Source organism: Photinus pyralis, unplaced genomic scaffold (assembly GCF_008802855.1).
Source record: "Photinus pyralis isolate 1611_PpyrPB1 unplaced genomic scaffold, Ppyr1.3 Ppyr1.4_LG5, whole genome shotgun sequence".
Taxonomy (NCBI): domain Eukaryota; kingdom Metazoa; phylum Arthropoda; class Insecta; order Coleoptera; family Lampyridae; genus Photinus; species Photinus pyralis.
Genome location: NW_022170596.1, coordinates 18,697,673 through 18,714,920, shown reverse-complemented (window position 1 = coordinate 18,714,920; position 17,248 = coordinate 18,697,673). Strand labels below are relative to the sequence as shown.

The 17,248-nt window shown below is 39.1% G+C and overlaps 1 protein-coding gene across 1 annotated transcript; it reads left to right on the top strand.

Moving 5' to 3' along the window:
* Positions 1-9,896: 9,896 nt before the first annotated feature.
* Positions 9,897-11,551, top strand: LOC116171653 (WD repeat-containing protein 82). The gene has a single exon (XM_031488617.1). It carries the CDS (start codon positions 10,024-10,026, stop codon positions 10,972-10,974), a length of 951 nt encoding a protein of 316 aa, XP_031344477.1. The 5' UTR covers positions 9,897-10,023; the 3' UTR covers positions 10,975-11,551.
* Positions 11,552-17,248: the final 5,697 nt, after the last annotated feature.

Below are 17,248 nucleotides of genomic sequence, written 5' to 3'. Positions count from 1 at the left end.
TCAAATCAAAACTAAACATAACCTGTAAAGTGTAAATAAAGTACGAGGAACTTGACCGATTGTATTAATTCCGATTAATTTTGAATATATACTCCAAAGGGTAGAACTTTTTTTATTTTTACTTAGCGTAGTAAAATATGCCAGCAGTACATTCTTGCTTACTTTTTGAACTCCCCTTCTCGGCCAGCCAGTTTTCAAAAATTTTGTACTCCTCGTACTTTGCTTTCGATTTTACAGGCAGTAAATTTAACGTCGCTTCATTGGCAATCTCTTGGATCTCTGGTGGGGTACAAGAGACGTGTTTGTCATCCGTATTTATCATAACTGCCGCAAAATGGAATTATGACCAAATAATTAAAAGTTTGAAGTTTGAAAATACAGGAATCAGGTTAGCCAACGTGAAAATAAATGAATTGTGTCTATTACCAACATACACTGAATGATAGTTTAAAATTACCTAACAACGCCTAAAGGCAATATTTATAATTTGTATAATTTATTATTTAAAATAAAAGTCGAAATAGAAAAAATAGTATAAAGCACACGTGTCATTTGTCTACTTGTCGCACTCGGCTTTTGCCGCATTCGCCGCTACGCGGCTTATGCGGCAAACTACCTCGTGCGACAATCTTCGTCAAATGACACTTGTACTTTAATATACTTTTTCTTCACCCTTTTTAAAGATGAAAATAGTTTTTTTATGTAGTTTCAGAAAAAGTTAGGAAGTAGTATGTTTCGGTGTGAATGTGGCAAAGGCAATAGGAACTACCGAGATCAACAACATTAAAATGAGGTATTAATCATCAAATCACCTGTTTTGCACGGCACTTTTGTCCACAACAGCAATCAACTTTGAAACCTTTATCTTATATGCAAATTGTTTACCGAAGTCAATTAGGTCGAAACTCAAGGATGGCAGTTTACAAATGATCTTAACACAAGCGGATTAGAACTTAATTTGTTGATAACTGCGTGAGATAATTGAAATGTCGAGGCAATCCATCCAAACTTGAAATATTGATTTCGCCATGACGTTTACATCCCTTTTGTTGCGGTTAAGGAAGAATTAGCGTGCGTTTGAATAAGTAATAAAATTAAAGAACGTTTTATTACCTATCCCGGAATATTTTTATGAAAACCACAGCTATATAAATCATATATGAAGTCTTGGCCTCTTGGGTAGTTAATTTCCGTTTAGTATACTGGACACAGAAGAGAATAGAAGTATTTGTCGCATAAAGAGGACTGTCGGAATTTCTCCAACAAATGCCTTTTGTACGTTAACAGTACAACCCCTATTTAAGTTCTTGTGCCAGAATCAGTTTTTGCCTTTAAATATCGCTTGTTGATTGTATAATCTTTTTCAAATTAATTTTGAGGTCCTTAAATTACACTACCATAATAAACATGAAAAATGCAGTCCGTGGACACAGAACCGCCTGGATGTAGGCACCCCAATATACAACGCGTCTATTTCGAAACAAGCTTCGTTTATTTAACACTAGGGCGCATTTTCCACAATTCAAAATGCCTATAAAAGTTGCACAAATTCCTTGTAAAGCGCCAAATAAAGTCAATAACTCATTTACGAAATTTGCAACGTATTCTTCAAGAAAATACGCAGCAGTGTTTATCTCTAAATCCTAAATCGAGTAGTTTTATGAATCAAAAGTTTTAAAGGGCGAAAAATTGACTTTTCACCCAGGGTCTAAAAGCTTTTAGTTTGAATGTATTGGGAATAATCGGGAGGTTGCACCGAATATCTTATTCTATGATAGGTGGAAGTTCGTAACCTCATTCTAAAATAGTCCAATAGAATAATGTTAAGCTTAAGGATCGACAATATTAATTACCGAGGCCTCCAGAGAAACCTCCAGAACGTGCAAGGCGATGATGAACTAGTGGTTAAGCTATTTCAAAAAGTTGAAGAGTAGATTAAATGGAACAGCGCTGAGCTGATTATAATCAATTAATAGTAAATAGGGACGGGATTTGTATGCAAAGGCATGCTAAAATTCTGTTCTTTTTGAAGTTGGAATGCATATGTTAAAGTTTTGCTTAAATACATGCATATTTTAGGATATTTACATTTTTTTGCATATTTTGTGCCATTTGATTCGTGGCATTAAAGGTAAATTCAGTAGCTTGTTGAGCATCAGACCACTGAACATTCCTTTTGATGTTTGAATTTTTTTAACGTTCGGCTGACGTTGGCGAAGACCCCCCCCCCCCCAAGTCTTTTCAAATCCGAAATGCCCACTTTAGTTGCGCTCTGATATCATCAAATAAAATGTGAATGTTGGTTACGTGACGCTAATAAGCCCTCCAGGTACGATCATGAAATTAATAAAAATGGATAGAGGGCACCTTAATTATACGTGTTCAACCAAAAATTTGCGAAAAAAGTCCTAAATTTTCCACAGTCTTAATCAAAAATTCAATTCATTTCGTCGAAAGTGGTGTTATGTTTCATGATTGTTTTTCAATTGGTAATGGTGTTCTTAACATTTCTGAATGTCAACTTTAAGTTCTTAATAGGTTATGTTATTTTTCCACGATTTAATTAACGTTAAACAATGTTGGAAGATGCGAGAGATATTCCTTCCCCTCTCGACTGTGTAATGCGGTGGATTCCTCTTCTACATAGATTTCCCGTAGTGGTTTTGGAACATGAGATTATGGAAAGTCCACCAAATGCTTCCATTTTGCGCCAACCGTCCAAGGCGTTATTCAAACAAACCCCGAGCGATTTACAAACAACCGCACGCACAAAGGAACAACGCGCAGCAATTTTACACAATACGCTACGCTGTTAGGCGACCATTAATAAATGGAAAATTTTCTCATTATGGCGAAAATTCATTCTTAATTTAGCAGATCGCGCAATTTACGACGTGTACTTTTTGTTTTATTTCGCCGCACTATTTTTGATTTTATTTTAATTATTCGTGTATCACCAGTTAATTTCGCACTCTACTTTGGCCACATTTCATCGCATTCCATTCGCAAAGAAGGGCATGTAAAATCAATGTGGAGGAACGCAAGAAAAGAAAGTCGGGAGTAAGGAGTGAACGTTTGAAGCAAGCTGATGGCCCGGTCGGAGGGGGGGAGGGGGGGGGGGGGGGAGGATGGCAGAATGAAGATGCGAAAGAGGACCAAAATACAACGATGGTCGATGGAAGTGTAAAGCGAGTCTGAAAGATGTTCAAATGAGGAGGAAGGTTTGAATTACACGTGTATTAAATATGTAAGAGACCAAAGATGAGGCATAAGGGGACCACATTAAAGTAAGTTTGTATGTAAACTTCGCATACCTCATATATAATATTAATAGTATTACGAGCATGCTATGACGCTTATTAACTAGCTGCTAGCGAGTTTATAATTTTGCTGTATCTGTTCGTCCATTCGTCTGTCCGTTATCACGATATTTCGAAAACGAGTGGTCCGATTACGATGAAATTTTGCAGGTGGATTTTTTCCAAATTTGTAGAGTACGTGATTTTACAATGTAGGCCAAAAAATAAGGAAAACCTTTTTGACATTTGTTTTTGTTTTCAGCACCTTCCTATAGTTGCAAGAGGGTCTAAGGGGCATTTCAGAGATCAATATTTTAGAAAATACTTAGAGAATCCCTAAAAGAGACTGAATAACGTGAATGAATGTAATAATAATGGATAGGATTTGATGCTTGGCTTCATTTTGCTCCCCAGTAGTTCTTTTACAAATCCGCCATTCAGCTCTTGTATGACATCATCAGTGAAAATTGTGGAGGTGATTAAGTAATGGATGGTTGCAAAATAATTAGATAAGCCATAACCTAAACCGTTTTGATAATTTTTCTATACCTTTTATGTTTTGGAAAAAAGCTTAACACTGCAATTTTGCTAATTGACAACAGGTAACAATCCTTTTTAGCTTCAACACATTAAATCCAAAATTTGAAATATTTGCAAATAAAGGACGTACATCTCTGGTAATTGTACAGGTTTGACTTCTGATTTATTTGAAAGAATTGCGCCAGAATTACTACCATAACTCCAGACCACGATATAATAACAAGTCGTGCTACTACAACTTTATAACGTTTAATTTTAAAGAATGTGAACCAAAGAGTATTATTTAAACATGCGACACATGTAAATTGTGAATTAAAAATTCAAAATTGGAAATAATCTCTCAGACGTGAGATTATCGCGGAACAGACCTTATTGTCGAGCAGTTAACAAAAACCTTCTACGGCCATTCAAAAAATTAATCCCCCCACATTAAAAAATATTTTACGATTTCATTTTCACGTACTTGAAAGAAAGGCGGTAAACTTGTTTAAAGAAACAAACAGAAGCCGAATATGGAAAGTGTCAGCTTTGAAGATTGAATGGTTTCGCATTTCAATGGCTTGTTGGTATTCCTTTAAATTTTCTCATGACACCAAACGTTTCTATTATCGCTAATTTTTTACGTAAGATTTGAAGAGTGTAACAACCTGTTTATTGCGGTTATTTTTAATGTTGTCGTGATCGTTAAGGAGAAGAAGGGCGCAATGAAATGTGGCGCATTGAATCTGATTGATCTGCTTGTTTCCTGATCACGCAATCACATCTTATACAGGCACGATTTGCTTTTTATTTTTTTAACAGAAAGTTGTAGATTATCCCATAATTATTGCAGATTATTTGTTGATCTTATTGAATTCGTGATTGTGATAGAATTTTTCGTTGTTAAGAGTAGAAGCTTGAACTTAAACTTTCACTAAATATTTTATTTGTAGTACACGATCCGAAGGTGTCAATCAATATACATTCGTTCGCTCACCATCTTCGCTTTGTTTGTATTTTTGGGGGCATTTTCGATCAATTTTTTATTGCGGAAAACCATAAATTATTACACTATCACTCTTCCCATTTTTTTTGCCTTTGGCTTCGTTATGAGTAGATATTATGAACAGTAGTCAAGTAGGCATTTGAGGACTAGGATACTCCAAAGTTTTCGTGGGAATCTTCTCACTCAGTGCGCATGCAAATTGTTTGGAAACCCATAAGTACCTTAGGAAAAAGTGAAAGGATAGCTACTCATCATTTGGTATTCGTCTCGTCGCCAAATTAAAAAATATAATCCCTGTACGGCGAAGAGCGAGGCAATTTGATTATTCACGACGAGAAAACAAATGTTTTGTCATGCCCAGTTTTTCTCCCGAATTTTCCTGCGTTATACTTATGTACACACAAAGAGAACTATTGAACCACAACGTCATAAAAGAATGCGTGTGCAACTCCAGATGGGAACAACTATTTCCAATATCTGGAAGAACATGCTCAGATGTTCAAAAACAAAGTATTATTCTTAATTCAATACCCAATTTACCTGAAGGATTTTTGTGGATCTTCATAAATACGTTTAAAAATTAAAAGTTCAAAAAATCTCAAAAACACTACTTTTTTCAAACACATACTGAAAAACTTATGAAGAGGCGTAGAAGAGCTACTTAAAAATTTATTTTTAAATTGCGATATTCATTCGATTCCTTCTGTAAATACGATACTTCGGCTTTTATGCAAACATTTTGGAAAGTTGCTTATTAGTGACCCATAGTACTAAAAGTACTGCTTAGCTCCACTTATCCAAAATGATGATACGCTTTCCCAAAAAATCAAATAAAATCCATGGTTCTTTGTGGCCGCAACCAGAACTATAGACTGAGTTTCCAAGTCCTGACTTTCTGGAGTCACTTTCAGGGATTTTGATGAGGTTTATAGGGAGAGAAGGGCTGATATCGTTTAGCTGTTCTAGTATCAGGTTCTCATTCGAGACGAAGACAGAGGTTCCTCTGGAGTAAAGACAAGTCGCAACCACCAATAGAAGCCCTTCCCAGGTGAGCATGGTTAACGGCCTACTTCACCACAGAATCCGAGAGGTGATACCACGCACGAAGGTGACCACATTCCAAGACCTCACAAAAGAAATCCGAAAGATGGAAGAGTGCACACGGGTAGAACGTAGCTCCAAGCCGGCCATTGAGAAAAGGAAAATTCGCTGCACGTTCTGCCCGTTCCCCGGCCGGCAGAATGCTGCAAGTGGAAGAGAAAAAAGAGGCAAACCAGCAGACCAAACAATCGGAAGTAACAACGCCTGTACACGCCACGACAAGGCAGTTCACCGCCACGGCAACGGCACCGATACTACATTCCGGAATCGCCTGCTGCGGATGCGGGGAACCGGGAGTCGTCCGCAGCCAATGTCGGAAGTGCACGCCTTCAACCACCGATCCCCAGGAAGAGGTACGAATGTTCTTCACAGACACCGGAAATCGAAATAGAGCAGACACGCGGTAGTGCCTACATAGACTCGGGAGCTCGACGAAACCTCGTTGGCTCCTCGCTTTACACCCTCCTCCAGACCCGAGGTAACCCGTTCCACACCGAACGAGTCAACCTCGCGGCGTCCCCACCACAACAAGTGATTCGGACCTCATTTATCGTCCGCCCAGAAGACAAAAATCACACGCATGGACTTATCGAGGATGCCGGCCTCATCCTGAACTTCCCCCGTAAGTGATACAGGGCCACCAATGACCACGGGAAAGTGTATCCGCTCGCGAGTGAGCCAGTTCCACATTTCGCGACCACGATGTCGTAGCTGCCCATAGAATTGTCCACTCCGTACGAGAATGCCCCCACGCCACCACGACACGACTCTCGCTGGAGAGTCACCAGAATAGTCCACATATTTGGCCTAGACCACGCGATCTCGCCCCAAGATCCCGCGACGCCCGCTCCCGAATTCTCATTCCTTTACGCCAACCTGGAGGAGATCCGGACGACGGAGCTGTTCTCGCACTCGCAACCCAATACCTCTACCCCGAGCCGAGATCGCTGTTCCGGAGTTACGCCAAGACGAGATACACCATCTCACGCCAAAAGAACGAAACCGCATTCAACGCCTCCGCGAGGAACATCGAGAAGTCTTCGGTGAGATCCACACCTCAACACCATTCGGGGAGCACTCCATAGTGCTCAAGGAAAGTACCGGCTAACACCAGCCAAACAGAAAACTCTGAAAGCCCTGATGCTCGCCCAGAACGTTATCGAAGAGTGTGATGCCGCACGGGTTGCCCCGGTAATATTGGTCCAGAAACCGGACGGGCAATTCGTGTGTGCATCGACTATAACCACATAACGGTAACTGACTGCTATCCACCCAGGTGGACGATCTACTGCACAGCGCCCGTGCACAGGTGATCGCAATACCCTCGATTGACATGCCGACTACTGGCAAATCTTAGTGCGCCGCGAAGATCGGGACAAAACCTTGACGCCTCTTTGATCCCGTGACAGAGCGTGAACCTCGATGGTATACACACCACCCGATTCTCGCTACTTCATGATACTCCTATGCATCCGCCAACCAATTCCTTCGAGAGGCTCTCGTGGACGACCAATCAACCCCGGGATGTGGACCGGGAGTTTAAACCCCTATACTTTACCCTCGTTCCACGAACATCACCAACGCTGTCCCCCAGTCGCCTCGCCCTACGATGGAGACCGCCCAACCGCCACCCGTAGTGGATGCGTCGCGGAGCTCTAAGTACGGGACTTTCATTCCTTTCCGCCAGATCAGAAGCTTCAGCGTGACACCGCCGACGTCAGGACACCGCCAATACATGTCGACTACCATCGCTCGCACCCTCGGGAACACGCCAGCCATTAATACCCGACTATCGCCGCCTTAGAACTACGTTCAGACGAAGGACAGGATCTCCACCCCAAAAGAGACGGACCATACGTCATGTTATAAGACGTGATAGAAATAAGAAATGTGACACGGGGGTACGTACGAGAGGGCGTGCGCGAGGGAGGTTTGAGGCAGGTATCAGAGAGAATGTAGGGAAAAATGGTTACAGACTTGGAAAGTGGTGTAGAAAAAATGATAATCGGTCGTGACTCGTGAGCTATGACCAATTACTTGGACATGACATGACGAAATGACGTGAAAAGGGCCTTGAAAAGATAAAGGAGAAATAAATGCGTGAAATATCGATATCTATAAAAAGAAAAGTAAGCAGACGTGAAGGAGATATTAGGATTGAAGGACTATATACTATATACTAAGGTGAAGGGTACGTGAAGAAGATATTCAAAGACGAAGTGAAGGAGATATAAATATAGGCCATCAAAAAGAGGTATGACGAAGACACGAGGAAGTCTTAAAGGGGTGGGAGGATGAAAAAAAATGCATGAATGGCGCGAAAGAGACGTATAAAGATTGTAAAGTAGGTGTAGAGAACACGTGAAAGAGCCTCAAAAAGAATAGCATTGAGCACGATGTGAACTCAGGATGTATGACAAGCAATGGAATAATGACTTTAAAGCAAAGTGAGAAATACTGGGTACAGATTATAAAAGGAGGCACAAAAGAACGTGCAAGAAGAGTTGAGAGGCAAAAATGTCACCAATTGGCCTAAAAAACCGTTAATAAGGCGCGAAACAATATTGACGAAAAGCAAGTGTGTGAGAGTGGGGAGTGGGGAAAGTGAAGCAAGGGAAGAAAAGAAAGTGTGAAGAGTGTTCGAAGGTGATACGAAAAAACCTCGGAGAGAGCGTTATAGACGCAAAATCAGGGTAAGCCTACTAGGCTGAATGTTATTGACTTTGGAGAGTAGAGGTTTAAAGAAACCGTCGCGTCGTTGTGTTCTGTTTTTTCTGTTTCCCCAAAAATTAAGTAAAAACTATAAAGTCTTAAGTAAATAAAGAAGGACAGTTCTAGAACTCATCATACTTGGTGAAGAATATGGAAGTGATTACCGAGAACACCTTGAATCGCAGAACGCTGATATAACCGATTTCGTGGAGAAATACTTAAATTTGGTTCCAATTTGTCTGTTTGGTTTGTGGGTTTCATTGCTCTGTTCCATTGTGAGGAGTGTCAAGTGTAAAATTACATTGACAGGGTTTCACATACACTATCGGAACTTGTGTGAAAAGCATATAGAAGAGGAGAACTTTTGCCTTTTGATTTAAAATGAAACTAGTTTTCAGTTCTTTTTATTGTTAGATTTCATGATTTTCCTTGTCTTTGGCCCTATTAAGTGTTCTTTGTCTATATAATTAATATTGTACGTTTACCTACGAACACCCTGTAAGAGAGAGAAGCTTCAATAGCCGTGACAATTCGATCAAATCTTGAAAAGTAAGATCCGTCATACCTAGAAAGTTCATTTTTTTTCATTTCTCAAATCCAAAAGTTGAAATTTTCCATTGCAACATGTATCTATAAGTGTTATAATTAACCCGATTTGAAGGAGGCGAGGAGAAAACGAAACATGTGGGTAAAAGAAATGTAAGAAGGACTGTAGGGAACACAGATTTTTAATTAGTGACAAAAAAAGTAAATTTTGGAACTCCTGGTTGCCCCAAGTAGAAACATCGTGGGTCCTTGTTTTATTTGGAAAACGTTAAAGTACCTATATTTAACTATGCGTTCGTAACCGTTTGCATTGAATTTAGAGATACAGATAGTTATTCAATGCCGTTTGTTAACAACGGATTTTACGTTCCGGGCATGTCATAGGGAAACGGAAATGTTATCGTAGAATGCCGGACGCTCTCGTTTAATCAAAACAAACGCATTATTTATGATTTGTCTAGGGCATTTTTACATTTATACGCCGATATGAAATCAATGACGTCATACTATATATACAATGCAAGACGGGCATAAACGTTGACGCTTCCTGTACAATCTGATTCAAATGACATGAGACTTGACAAAACATATTTTTTTTATTGCCCCATTTTTATGAAAAATGCTTAGATCCACGCAAATGACTAATTTGTTAATTACATCACGCAAGAACCGCATGTTTTCAGGTCAAGGTAAATCCGACTAGGGGATTTGGAAGATACACGTTTTGTAGGTTGGTAGTAAACAATAAATGATGAACGAAGTGTGTTTGGTTTGGAACGTCCTAAGTTTATTTGTTTATCATTTTCCTCATAAAGTTCCGTATTATAATTAGTTGGCAAAATGAAGATGAAACTGATAGATCAGGTGGTTCGAAGTTTTCGAGTTGCGAAAGTGTTTCGTGAAAATACGGACAAAATAAACGCCATAGACTTTTCACCGAATGGCGAGACACTAATTTCTTGCAGCGAGGACGATCAGATTGTGATTTACGATTGCGAAAAGGGAACTCAAGTGCGTACCGTCAACAGCAAAAAGTACGGAGTCGATTTAATACATTTCACACATGCGAAAAATACTGCGATACACAGCTCAACAAAAGTAGACGATACGATCCGCTACTTATCACTCCACGACAATAAATACATACGATACTTTCCCGGTCATACGAAGAAAGTGGTATCGCTCTGCTTGTCACCTGTGGAAGACACCTTTCTTTCGGGTTCGCTGGACAAAACGTTGAGGTTGTGGGATTTACGATCGCCGAACTGCCAGGGTTTGATGCATTTAGCCGGCCGTCCTGTCGCCGCCTACGATCCGGAAGGTTTAATTTTCGCGGCCGGCGTCAACTCCGAAAGTATTAAGTTGTACGATTTGCGTTCGTTCGATAAAGGCCCGTTCATTACTTTTAAGCTGACGCAGGAGAAAGAGTGCGATTGGACCGGTTTAAAATTTTCGAGGGACGGAAAGACGATCTTAATAAGCACAAACGGATCTATAATTCGACTGGTCGATGCATTTCACGGAACTCCACTACAGACGTTCACCGGACACTTAAACAATAAAGGCATTCCAATTGAAGCGTCTTTTAGTCCCGACTCGCAGTTTATTTTTAGCGGTTCTACTGATGGTCGTGTGCACGTTTGGAATGCAGATACCGGTTTCAAAGTTTGCGTTTTAAATGCCGACCATCCAGGTCCCGTTCAGTGTGTGCAGTTCAGTCCGAAGTACATGATGTTAGCGTCGGCGTGTACTAACATGGCATTTTGGTTACCTACAATTGATGACACTTAAATTACGAACACTTGTCAATTTTTGAGACGTAAATACGTAACGTACCTGTTTCGAGTAACAAGTACCTACACTGTGTAAATAAGGACCTTTGTTCTCAAATTTTTTACTTCAGTGTTCATTTTGTATCGTGCTAGTTATAGACTTCCAAAATGTGTTTATGATTTCTATGTAAGTGTCAAAAGGTTATTTTTATAAAAATTAAGAAATAGTGTAAGAAGAATAAGGCAATTCATTGATAGGAATGTAGATATAGAGGAAGTGGTAGTTTTATCAGATTAACTGTAGATTTATTTTTAAGAAGTGGCATTAAGACTGTGATCACTTCAAGTAGAAATTATTGTAGTGTAGCGAACTTTGCAAAAGTGAGACTTTATTATATAGGTGAATTAGTTTCCCATAGAAGTAGAGATATGTGAGTGTTAATTGCAAAATTATTTTAATAAGATACTAATTTGTACATTTTCAGAATCACTGTCCACAATCTGGTAAAAACTCTAATTTTAGGATGAAATGAAATGACTCCCTGTATTGATTTTTATGTGTTCATTTTCAATAAAATTGTACAGTTTCCCTTTCATCATGGTTCTTTTGATACTCTATCTATAGCTATAGCAGAAGGAACTAGAAAGTCCTGCAGGTGGATTCCTAGCATTGAATTGACCATTGTTTAAATCCTTTTTTAACTATGCCTTCACAGAATTAATCTTGTATCATTGCATAATATCCAATGCTCCTTATCAAGTTACATGATTCAGCAGTTCTAATGATATCCTTAATGCGCAGTTATTATCCAAGGAAGTCCTTTATGAAAACTGAAACCATTTTGCACACTTGATCCATTTATAGTACAGTGGCCAGTTTATCTCTACAAAGATCATACTGGTCTACCATTATAAAATTAAAATAAACTTAGAGGTATTATTACTTGTTGAGTTTTTCCTATCTGTAGATATTTAATTTGTTTAATTAGTAGCATAGATTTATAGATATACCTATAAACCTAGGTACAACCAGTTTTCATAAAACAAAATTAAATTAACCATACCATTCATTATTATTCTGTTTTGTACTCAGTGGTGTAACTATATACTTATAGGTAATAGGTATTTTTCAAAGCGGTGGCCCCTTATATCAGATACCTATTGAGCTGTAAGTAATCAATAAAGCGAGGTACCTATATTCTTGAAAGTAACTTTGCAGTTATGCATAAACTTTATACAGGGTGACAATTTGAAAATTTACCACCCCCCATATCTTAGTAAATAAACGAGATATTCAAAAAAATCAAAATCCGTTTCGGTAATTCGGAGGGGGAATCACAATGACATAGTTGGCGACGCACCCCCTCACACCCCCTGCGCCCTAGCCACCCCAACTTTTAAATCTTAAATAGTGACTCCCCATGTGTGATACGTCATTGGAAAGCTCTGCAAAAATGCTTTCCAACCATACCAAATAGCATTACATTTAGGTTAGTAATTATCGTGCAAATCAAAAAATAAACATGGAAAATCGTATTTAACTTGAACTTCCAAAGCCGACTCGACAGCAACTCATTTTTGATCGCCAGTTATAATCTATTCTCAAACTCTTGTCGAACCTTTCCAATGTTGGTTTTGCAATATTTCGACATTCTTGAATTATTATCTGTCTTAGTTCGTCTATGTTCGCCGGTTGCGTTGTAAAAATGACAGATTTCAAATGTATCATATTAGTTTATTTTTTGATTTGCACGATAATTATTATTAACCCTAAATGTAATGCTATTTGGTATGGTTGGAAAGCATTTTTTCAGAGCTTTCCAACGACGTATCACACATGGGTGGTCACTATTTAAGATTTAAAAGTTGGGGTGGCTGGGGCGCAGGGGGTTAAAGGGGGTGCGTCGCCAACTATGTCATTGTGATTCCCCCTTCGACTTACCGAAACGGATTTTGATTTTTTTAAATATCTCGTTTATTTACTAAGATATGGGGGGTGGTAAGTTTTTCAAATTGTCACCCTGTATATCATCTTGGTACCCGTGAATTTTCACCAATTTGCATAACTTTTAGAAGTTTATTTGGAGATACATTTATTTATAATTTTTTCAATTTGTGCGTCAAATTTAACTATGGCATGGGGTCGAAGAAATGATTATACGTTTTAGAATAGGGGCGCAAATGCTTGGATATTCACAATTTTACAAAAGGGTTGTGAATTTCACATTAGATTACTATCTTACTTATAATTAAAATTAAATCTACTTTCAATTTGCACCATGTACAGAGTTTGGAAAGTAATTTTTTCGATCTTTATTCGTGCATAACTTATAATTTTGTGAGAGAAGTGATTGCGTCTTGTTGTTTTTGGGGCATTTTTGCAATTAATGTATTTATAAAATGGTAGTTTTTATCTAGGATAGGGCTAGGGTGAGTGGCGCGAACGTGCGGCAACAGCGCAAAAGGAATTTTTTTAATATAACTCAGGTATATTTGTGGAAATGGAAATTATTTTTTTGCATCAATCAACCAATAAAATATTATACATTCTATTTGAAAAAACTTTGGTGCTGTATCTTAATCACTAATATGGAAAAGATAGAAATACCCCCTTACTAAGATCTATTTTTACATATTTAATTTATCCTTTGTATTTTTTTTATATTTCACACAAATAACGGGGTTATAAAGCAAAAACTTTTTATTGCATTTTTGAACTTGTACTTCAGATTACTGAGGCTTTTGCGCTGTTGCCACGTTCGCGCAAATCAGACGCCAAAATTGAGATCGTCGATCTACGCAGGTTTGAAAAGTAATTACGAAAAAACGCATCACTCAGTTTTAGTTCTCCACATTAGGGAGGAGCGAAAGTAAGCATAAAATTAACAATTTCCGAAAATGGTACCCTGGCCGTTCACACGATGTCCTTTGAGTTGCCAAGTCAACCGAAAAAAATCTGAAAATTTTAGGAGTAAGTATGTCTTTGGGTTGCCGAAATACATTGAAAATTATAAAAAAACGAATTTCTTGGAAATGTAAAAAAAAATTAAATGCAGGCCTTAGCTTGTTTATTTGTTAACAACCCAGAACTCACTACGAGGAGCCGTTGCACGTTGTGTTCCACCCTAGCTCTCCCGCAAAAAAAAATAAAATAAATTTATTAGTGTTGGTCTAAAACGTTTAGAAACTGTTCAAATGCTTCAAATTACAGTAATACGTCTCATAATTTTAATACAAGCCCTTATAGGTAGATCCCAAGTACCAAGCATCACAGTCATAAATCTGCCCTAGAGGCCTATGTCACTAATTTTATACATCCCTCAACGGTCTGTAAATGGCAAGGAAATTTGAGAAGAGGTATTCATCCGGCAACAAAGATATGGTGTTCGTTATAATTCTTCATATGTGATATTCTCATTGTTGAGGAAGGTTCGCTGATAACACGTTGCCAGCCAATTAAGTCAACATAGTCTTCGCAATTAAAAAATTCTCGTAGGTACCCGCCTCTGTTCATCTTCTTGATTTTCGACGCTGTAATATTCTTTTTAAGGGCATATACTACTAGGCGCAATCAAATGAAGTGTGACTGGTACACATACAAAGGTATAATAAGCACCTTCATTCCTAGAGCATTTATCCCACTGCTGAACGGGACCAAGAATGCCTGGCTCCCAGAATTCCCTCGGGAGTGAAGCGATCTAATCACAGAGACCTCGTCCAGCACCTCTGCATTCGACATGTGATGTGACAAGTGCTTCTTCAAAAAACGCGGAAATTGTATCCAACTGACACTATTCTCACCATACACACCAGCTATTCTGCGTTGAATCTCTATCAGCACCTTTTCAACTGCCATAAAAGGCACAACACCTCGCTTTTCTTCTTCTTCCCTAGCACCGCGGAGGATCTCCACTACGGAAAACACAATATGCCAGCCGTGTACCGGACTACGGGCAATCTCTCTTTTTAATTTGTCTCGGCTTTTAATCCCCTCCCCCCCTTGGATTCAAAATTTTTGAAGGATGTGCGACAGCACTTAAATAGTGGGATATATGTTCAGATTGGCCCAGTATACGCATTAAATTGTTTTTCAGAAGTAATAAACGGTGTATCGTGGATCTAGAAAAGCGGCAGGGCGGTGTAACCCCACGTGGTCATTGGATTTGATACATTTTCAACGGGCTTGCTACATGTGGCATATAGGTCAACCGTGAAAAGTTTGAACCTAATCGGGGCGGGCGTTTATGCCAGTTATCGTGTTCACAGACAAACAGACAGACATACACACATCATCGACACCCCTAAAAAGCTTGCCATCACTTTACTCTGTCGCTTAATAATAGTTTAAGGGTCTAATTAAAATGCAAGAATCGACATAAACTTAAAAATAAAAAAAATCTATAAAAGATATAATGTATTTTGAAAATATAAAGCCATTTCGGCAGCCGAAGATATTATTTTTGGAAAGTCAACAGGCGTTTTAAATTTCAAAACTCCGCCCTACTGCACATATCGCCGAAAAACATCCTCGAGCGTGATTTACTAACGTGGTGATTTTTGTATTTTTTCAGTTTTTTTCCTATCTGCTTCTACAGTTTTTGTTCGATTGTGGAGTTTGAAAGATTTTGTGGATGCGGACAACTCTTGTGCAATTTTGATTTTCTCCCTAGAGGCGAGATTACTAAACCACATTTTGCAAAGTGCACGTCTTTGAGGGGTACCTAGCTTCGACTTCGGGCGCCCAAAAGTTACCTTTCGCTGCGAATTTTGTCACGCAGTTTAAAGTTTCTTAAAGCCCAAATCGCGGTGTCTCTTTGTAATTGTGTCGTGCTATTGAGAAGTGCCCCAAAAATTGAGTACCAAAAGTATACTATTTTGTGGAGGGTTTTTAGCGAAAATAAATTGTGCCACTGTGTATTGTGTTATAATCTTTTCTGTAATAATTTATTAAATGATTGGGTTAAGTGGAAGAGCAGAAATGGAGACAGTCGCCTCCACTAACTAACCTTTGCCCATTAAGTTGCATTACTTTAATTTTGAAGTATGTCATTTAGTTTTTTTTTACTGTAATTTTGTGTAAGTATATGTAACGACATAAAAGACATTATTATTATTATTATTAAATCCACCACAATGGCGCATTTATATGACTGTGGGGGCGTCAGAAGTGAGTACAGAGACAAAGGGAAGTGGTAACCCCCGACAAGGTCTAACTGATGGTGGAGTCAAAACACAAAAATGCGTTGAAGTCCCTTCGATCTCACACGAGGACGAAGGCCGCAAATTTAGTTTTAATTATAGTTCAGTGTTTTGGACCTTCTAGTCGACTTTAGCAGACTGTTAGAATTTAGCTACCATTCTTAGTCTTTAATTAAAACCCCGATTTACTTCCTGGTGAAAGGCGTGACCCTACGGGGTCATTGGATTTGACCCATTTTCAATAAACTTATTACATGTGGCATATAGCTAGGTCAACTGTGCAAAGTTTGAACGGAATAGGTTCAAGCGTTTGGCAGAAACAGAGAGGCGTGACCCCAAGAGGGGTCATTTGAATTTGACACATTTTCAATAGGCTTGTATTACGTGTGGTATATAGGTGACTAGACTGCATGGCGTCATCGCGAAGGGTGGAGATATAGTGAAAGAGATCATCCGGAAGAGTGTTATCTGGGGGATTGTAAAAACTGAAAAAATTGATAGTGATGCGTTCGGAAGGACACCGCGGTGGCGGCTACATATATTCTAGGTCTAGGTGTTGGAGATGGACGTTTTTGGGCAATTGGGTAAAGGTAATGTTGGGGTCATCGAAAAGGTGTTGGAGTTTTTTGGTTTTTTGGTCATGTCAAACGCAATATGGGGAGTTTGGTTTCGATTAGGGCTGTGGTTGTAAGTAAACATTATGTTGGTCATTTCGGGTATTTTGAAGGTGAGGATGGAGTTATGGCGTGCGGGATGTTGCGGATACAATAGCGGTATGTTGTGGGTGAGTTTATATCAAGTGGTGGGACATGACTGGTACATGATGTAGTAGTAAAAGCCAATAAGGAGCTTGAAAGGGTGCGTGTTCGTTTTGTTGGTTGCGTGGGTGGAAGTTTGGAAGTAGAGGGCGGCGTTTGGTGATCTAGATTCTAGTGGGATGTGGTGGTGGTGTTAGCGATTTGCCAAGTAGGTGCAATATGAATGGAGCGGCGGTAGGTTTTTGGAATGGTATAGAGAAGATCGAGCAAGCGGAGCACGGGGTTATTTGATTTTTGTGGGTTTGCGTTGAAGGGGGATCGGCGAACAAGGAGTGG